At 39.2% G+C, this 6,507-nt stretch overlaps 2 protein-coding genes across 2 annotated transcripts; one reads left to right on the forward strand and one right to left on the reverse strand.

Annotated features, from left to right (window-relative positions):
• The first annotated feature begins 1,030 nt into the window (after positions 1–1,030).
• Positions 1,031–4,314, forward strand: psme2 (proteasome activator subunit 2). The gene is made up of 11 exons (XM_056364917.1): positions 1,031–1,219; positions 1,507–1,539; positions 1,638–1,700; positions 1,798–1,884; positions 2,318–2,366; positions 2,478–2,575; positions 2,691–2,759; positions 2,863–2,930; positions 3,122–3,176; positions 3,723–3,809; positions 3,897–4,314. The coding sequence occupies exons 1-11, from the start codon at positions 1,172–1,174 to the stop codon at positions 3,975–3,977; spliced, it is 738 nt and encodes a 245-aa protein (XP_056220892.1). The 5' UTR covers positions 1,031–1,171; the 3' UTR covers positions 3,978–4,314.
• A 7-nt stretch (positions 4,315–4,321) lies between these two features.
• Positions 4,322–6,299, reverse strand: lsm5 (LSM5 homolog, U6 small nuclear RNA and mRNA degradation associated). The gene is made up of 5 exons (XM_056364918.1): positions 6,158–6,299; positions 5,038–5,133; positions 4,883–4,910; positions 4,714–4,786; positions 4,322–4,587 (listed from the first exon to the last, which is right to left on the reverse strand). Exons 1-5 carry the CDS (start codon positions 6,201–6,203, stop codon positions 4,555–4,557), a joined length of 276 nt encoding a protein of 91 aa, XP_056220893.1. The 5' UTR covers positions 6,204–6,299; the 3' UTR covers positions 4,322–4,554.
• Positions 6,300–6,507: the final 208 nt, after the last annotated feature.

Here is a 6,507-nt window from a genome sequence, read left to right on the forward strand (position 1 = left end):
TGATTTCAACAGGACTGGCCTGTGCCAATTTCTACTTTGGGCGGCCACTTGCACATACAGTGAAATTGTGAAATGTTGTGATTAATAAAACGTCAAGGTTCAAAATATGTTTAGACTGTAGAAACAGAAATATAATAATGTCTGCTTATTATTTAAAAGATCCACCAACCCCACCTCGCAACTTACAGGCCTCAACGGGTCTGCTGCTAACGTCTTGGTGCCAGATACCACAGCACACCTTCAGAGGTCTTGTAGAGTCCATACCTCAACGGATAAGAGTTGTTTTGGTGGCAAAAGGGGGACATACACAATATTAGGCAGGTGGTCATAATGTTATAGCTGATCCTGGACCTGTAGCAGGTTTTAGCCTCATTCTGCTCCCTCTGCAGCTCCCCCTTGTTCCTTGACCTGAATGCACTCCTCTTCTCATTCGGCAGGGCCTTTAGATCTGGGGTTAACTGGGGATTTTGTTAGAAAACAGCCATATTGTCTCAGGGCACAGTGTTTTCTACACAGAAGCTGATATGGTCTGTGATACAGAGTGTGAGACTGTTAAAATCCTCACCACGAGGCTCACAGAGAAACATCTCAGTTGGTTGAGGCAAAACAGTACTTCTGTGACTCATTACATTCATTAGACCATCTTCTGCCTGTGTAGGTTTGTACGCAGGCAAGAGATGCACCAGGTTGTGGTCAGATCTGCCCAGTGGAGGGACGGGGGATGAGTTGTAAAATGTCCCGATTGAGCTGAAGTTTGACTGGAGTTTCTATGAAGGAGATACAATTTCGTCTGGAGCGATTATTTGCATTAATGTCAATTTTTCAACATTAGAAGTGCTCAATTTGGCAAAAGACCACAGTCTCTTTGTGTGACTGGCAATTAGATATAAACATTTGTACCCATAAAGTCATCAAATCGACTCTGCTGTTTTTAAGAGCTCGTGAAATTAAGTTTTGAAGGGAAATTAAGGGAACTCCCCAATGTGGGCAGAGGAGGGAGACAGTGGGAGGCGCAAACTGCATCATGCGATGCCAAATCGAAAGTAAACTGGATGAGGAAATAAAGAAATCACACTAGCAATACGCGCTGTCCTCTCCTGCACCCGTACACGTCTGATTTCATTAAAAAAAAACATATTTATTTGATTGAACTTGAAAACTTTGCTTAGTCATGTCAAAGACATCCACCCTGAAAATAAGCAGCGCCAGTGCAGTGAAGGTAAGTGGATGATCTGTTGCAGCAAACGCGTCTGAACGGGACAGGAACAAAAGGCGACGTGTGATTACGATGTGATATGAAGAGACTTTACATTATAGTCCATTTTTTTCGGGTAGTGTCTGAAATGTTCAGCAACAACATGTTGGAGTCAGTTTAAACTTGTTAAAGTGGCGGAAAAAGTCCCTTTTCTTAGAGGAAAACGAAAGTAAATCCAAACGGTTTAATATGCGGTGACTCAGCAGCTTAAATGATGTGTTTTTCACTTTATCCTGCTTCATTTCCCACAGGTGGAACACTTCCGTCAGTCACTGTACCAAGAGGTCTGTAGAGCCATTATAATATGAATGACACATACATTCAGATCATGTAACTTCTGCAGCTTCAAATTTGACCTTTAAAAAAAAAAAATGTTTTCCAGGCAGAGACTCTGTTCTCCAACTACATCCCACTGAAGATAATACAGCTGGATGCTCTGCTCAGGGTCAGCAAGTTCAATGTTTCACCATAACACACCACGCACATGTGAAATTACCGTTTTCTGTTCTTCGTCCTTCTCATCTTCATCTGTGTGTTTTCAGGACGATGCCCTCAGCCTCAGTGATAAGTCCTCTCTCCAGGCTCCGCTGGACATCCCCATACCCGACCCTCCTTCCCCAGAGGACGATGTGAGACCAGCTCTGTTCATCTGTTTCACACCATAACCCTGATTTTTATCCATCACATGTTGAAAGCCACATTAAGCCGTCTACATTTGTCTTAATCACTGTAAAAGATGAAATACCAGGTCCATAGTCTTCAGCTGTAAATTAGGATGGAGTATGTTGCTCTACCAGCTGAGATATACAAGCTGTGGCTGCAACAGTAAGGTCCCCAAAAGTCCCAGATGCAGTGCGTGGCACAGTATAAAGATATTTTATATTGTTAAGTGGCTCCTGCCCAGTGTCTAAATCTAGTTTTAATACCTTTGATATTAAACTTGTACATACATATATCTGCATACATCTGAAAGTTTCACATATTAGTGTCAGATCAGATTAGTGTCTTGTGAAGCAAATAAAAGTGATGTTTTTGTTTGACTCTGCAAAACTGATCTCACAGGAAATGGAGACAGACAAGAACGAAGACGATGAGAAGAAAAAGAAGAAAGGTAAAGTGTTTGGTTTTTTTTTGGAGTTATTGTGAGAGTTGGCAGGTAGCATGTGGCGTCTGCACACGATGAATATGATCGAAAAAACGAAGTTCTCCTTTTCATCTGCAGCTCCAAAATGTGGCTTCATCAAGGGGAACGAGAAGATTATGACGCTTCTAGAGAGGGTGAAACCAGAGATAGTGGCTCTTAGAGAGACCATCATTGTTGTAAGTGATTCACTATCTGCATAAAGATGAATTCTGTCCCGAGTATCTGCTTTAAAACACTAAAGGAAGTCGACACAGTGGATGTGGTAAAGCTCACCTGTGTTGTTTCCTGCAGGTGTCCTGCTGGATTCAACATCTCATCCCAAAGATAGAAGATGGGAATGACTTTGGAGTTGCCATTCAGGTACATTTCTATTCAAAAGACTATACTATGCATGCATTGTGATGCATTTTAGTTAATTTGCGAGCGTTTAATGGTTGAAAATTATTTCTTTTTTTCACCACAGGAGAAAATCTTGGAGAGAATCGCTGCTGTGAAGACCAAAGTTGACGGATTTCAGACGAACATCAACAAGTATGTTGACTATAAAAGCTGGTGTTAAGATGTGTAATGATGGAGAGTATCGCCATTCACCTGAAAAATATTTGCAGATTGTGTCTGGTTTACTAGCTGTTTTGGCAGACAAATAATTAACAGCTTTTTTTTTTTTTTAATTAAGAATGCAGGACATTTGGACTCATGTGACTTTCTTTTTTACCACTTAGGTACTTCTCAGAGAGGGGAGATGCTGTTGCCAAAGCCTCAAAAGAGACTCATGTGGTGAGTGTTAATATTCTAGTCTTTAAAAACATTTTTTTTTAAAGAGGTGCTCCAGCAATTCCGTATTACACTCTCACAAAAGATTTCAGAGGCAGAAAATGGAACTTTACTCCACTACATTTGTCTGACAGCTGTATTTACGTGAAGTGTGTGAAAACTAACATTTTTTTTTTATTTGAATTATTCTCATTTGACCTTTAGCCACCAAAATCTAAACCAATCAGCACTAGTCTTAGATCAGGTGCGAGCCAGGTATTTCTAATTGTGCCCTGAAGTTTTGCAATCAGTGGAAATCAACTGTGGTGTGTGGCTCCCGAAGCTGCAGTCGCCTTTATCTTGCAAGGTTATTGTTCACATTTGCATGACGTCAGAGTGTCAGACAAAAATTTAATCAGCATTCACCAAGCATCTGGTGACTGATTATGCGATTCTGTGCCTGGATCATCCGTTTCCCCGGGCCGGGTACTGCCCCAGTGAGGAGTAAACTGATCTTAATGTGCAAAAATGAACAGAATGCTCCTTTAACTCAGCTTCTTTTCTCTCCAGATGGACTACCGCTCGCTCGTCCACGAGAAGGACGAGACCATCTACTCAGAGATCAGAGTGATTGTTCTTGACATTCGTGGCTTTTACGTAAGACAAATTGATCTTCTCAGAAACATTAACCACCATACTGTCATACAAGAACATTTAAAGATTCTTTTTGCCTCTTTACTGTAGGCAGAGCTTTACGACATCATCAACAAGAATCTGGAAAAGGTGACCAATCCAAAAGGAGAGGAGAAGCCCTCCATGTATTGAAGCTGGTGGGAGGAGGAGGTGATGATATGATCAGATTCTTCAAACCTCTGCTTAACAGCTGTATTGATCATCTGGTGTACTCAATATCAGTCAACTCTGTCTGTTCAGTCATGCTGCATGTTCATGTAAATCAGTTAAAAAAAACATTTTAAAAAGTTAAACATTTGGAATAAGTCTCACTTCCCAATTTTGCTTATTCAGTTCAATAAATAGAAAAAATAACTGGATCAAGGTTTTTATCACTGCTGTATGGATTTAGTTTTGTACAAACACTTGCACTAAATTTAAGTTGTTGTGTTCGACTATGAGATTAAAAATAAGTGAAAAAATGAATAAAGATGGTGTGAGATTCAGAGATTTATTTGTAACAAAACCTGCATTTTTGCAATGTGTGATTAATGATGCACGTCTCATTTATCTTTTTCTTTTTTTTTTTTTAAACAAATACTCAATTAGGAACCTTATTACAAAAATTGTTTCCCCCTCAAAGATCAGGAGGTAAGACCAATAACAACAATTATGACATAATCAACTAATAAACAATATATGAAAAACAAAACACAAAACTGTCAGTGATTCAAACTTCAGGACCTTCTCCACCAGGTATGAGCTGAAAAAAAAAAAAAAGAAGAAAATATATAGATATAGATTTTACTGTGAAGTCTAAAACAACAGTAATACATCATGTGAAGGTGATGATGAAGATGACACAAAACGTGGAGGTTTATTTTCATACCATGGTGATATTATTGCCGTTCAGGAGGATCTGGTCCAGTTTGGTTATCCTCCTTCCCTCTGGTGTGATTTCACTACAACACATATAAGAATAAATTAATGTAACAAACAGGGGAGCAGTTTACTTATAAATGACAGTATTTAATGTGAAAAACAAGAAATGTACTTACAATTCTGTCACATCCTCCAAAACCATATCTAAGACATTTAGTTAAGGACAAAATCTGGGGCAATATTCAGAGCAAATGGTAAAATCACCCAGTGCATAAAACAGGAGAAAGTGTTTTTTTTTTTTAAAGAAACTGCAACCTGAGCAAAAGGATACTGACAAAGTCATCAAAACCCAGCAGGGTACCGACAATTTCTTTGTCGGTTTTCATGACGATGTGAATCCGGGAGCCGATACATTTGTCCACAAGCTCTGAGAGATAAAAAGAAATTTAATATTTGGTCACTGATTTTCTTTAATTTCAAATAAAAGGTTCTCAATTGATCATTTCTATAGTTTTCAGTTTTGTTTCTCTGATGCTTTAATGTAGTTTCATCTCCTAACACTTTCTTGCAAAGAAGAGATGTATTATGGGCTGCAAAGAATAGCTATTTGCATTATCAATAAGTAGAGTCAGAATTTGGCATCAACAGCATGAACCCAACCTGCTGTGTGTCATCAGTCCAGGCTGGTGTTGGTGGTAGTTTAATGGTATGGGAAATATTTTCTTGGCACATTTTGGGCCCTTTAATACTACTCAATCATGATTTGAATGCCACTGCCTATCTGAGAATTGTTGCTGGCCATGGTCCGAGAACTTCAGTTCCAGGACAACACCTTTGAGATGTGATAAAACAGGAGGGTGGCAGCATAAATGTGCCGCTGACAAATCTGCAGAAATTAAGTCACAGAAGGAAAGAGAGGTCCTACCCAGTATTAGTATAGTGTTCCTTATAAAAAAGTGCTCACTGAGTTTATAACTGCTACATAGTAATCTTGGGCCCCCCACTGCCCTTTGCTGCCTGCAAGCTCCCATTAAGTCCTCCTGAGCTGTAATAACACTTACTTTATCTTAGTTTAACGCTGCTTTATTTACTGGCATGCTCAACGTGGGGACATAAAGCAAAAGTTTGACACAGGGCGCCTCCACGAGGTCAGATAATTAGGTAAATAATGCAGGACCACTTTAATTGATATTGTATTTTAGTGGTGCAGATAATTCAGCACATTTACAGATATTAAAATTGAGAAGAACAGGAGAAGAGAGTAGTTTGAGAGAAAACAGTATTTAGCTATCTGCTAGCATGATGCTAACGCCAGCTTGTGAAACAACGCTAGCATATTAACTTATATCAGCTGCTGCTCAAAGTTCAAATACCAAAATTCCCGGCTTTTGACATCTACACATTTTTAGCTATCTAAAACAGAAAGTCAACATTATTTTTCATTTACAAACCCAGTGGGAGCAACTGAGACGGATTTGTTGCTTGAGTAGCCGCCATTGTCGAGCCACGAGCAGTCAGAACCAATCGACAGATGAAACGTCAGCAATCAGGCGAAAGCAATCGAACCCGAATCGCTCATCAATCATCATTATTTTTACATTTTACATCAAGACACATAATAGACACACAGTTGAATACAAATAATAAAGTGAAATAACAACTTACATAGTTGAATAGATATGATAGAAATTGTTAGAACTCAAAGATTAAGTTATGTTATTCGACTTAGTTCAACGTGATGGCGCTGTCGATGCATGACGTAATTCTTTCACTAAACAAAGAGAAAAGAGTCGAGGTCAAG

This window comes from Seriola aureovittata, chromosome 20 (genome assembly GCF_021018895.1).
Source record: "Seriola aureovittata isolate HTS-2021-v1 ecotype China chromosome 20, ASM2101889v1, whole genome shotgun sequence".
In the NCBI taxonomy this organism is placed as follows: Eukaryota; Metazoa; Chordata; class Actinopteri; order Carangiformes; family Carangidae; genus Seriola; species Seriola aureovittata.

Bases quoted from the DNA above. Each gene is read 5' to 3' on its own strand.
- psme2 (XM_056364917.1), top strand. From the start codon at position 1,172: ATGTCAAAGACATCCACCCTGAAAATAAGCAGCGCCAGTGCAGTGAAG. The intron at 2,576-2,690 runs GTAAGTGATTCA...TGTTTCCTGCAG, and splicing joins TTAGAGAGACCATCATTGTT to GTGTCCTGCTGGATTCAACA. The intron at 3,810-3,896 runs GTAAGACAAATT...TCTTTACTGTAG, and splicing joins TTGACATTCGTGGCTTTTAC to GCAGAGCTTTACGACATCAT.
- lsm5 (XM_056364918.1), bottom strand. From the start codon at position 6,203: ATGGCGGCTACTCAAGCAACAAATCCGTCTCAGTTGCTCCCACTGG. The intron at 5,134-6,157 runs GTTTGTAAATGA...TTTATCTCTCAG, and splicing joins GTCTCAGTTGCTCCCACTGG to AGCTTGTGGACAAATGTATC. The intron at 4,588-4,713 runs GTATGAAAATAA...TTTTTTTTTCAG, and splicing joins ACGGCAATAATATCACCATG to CTCATACCTGGTGGAGAAGG.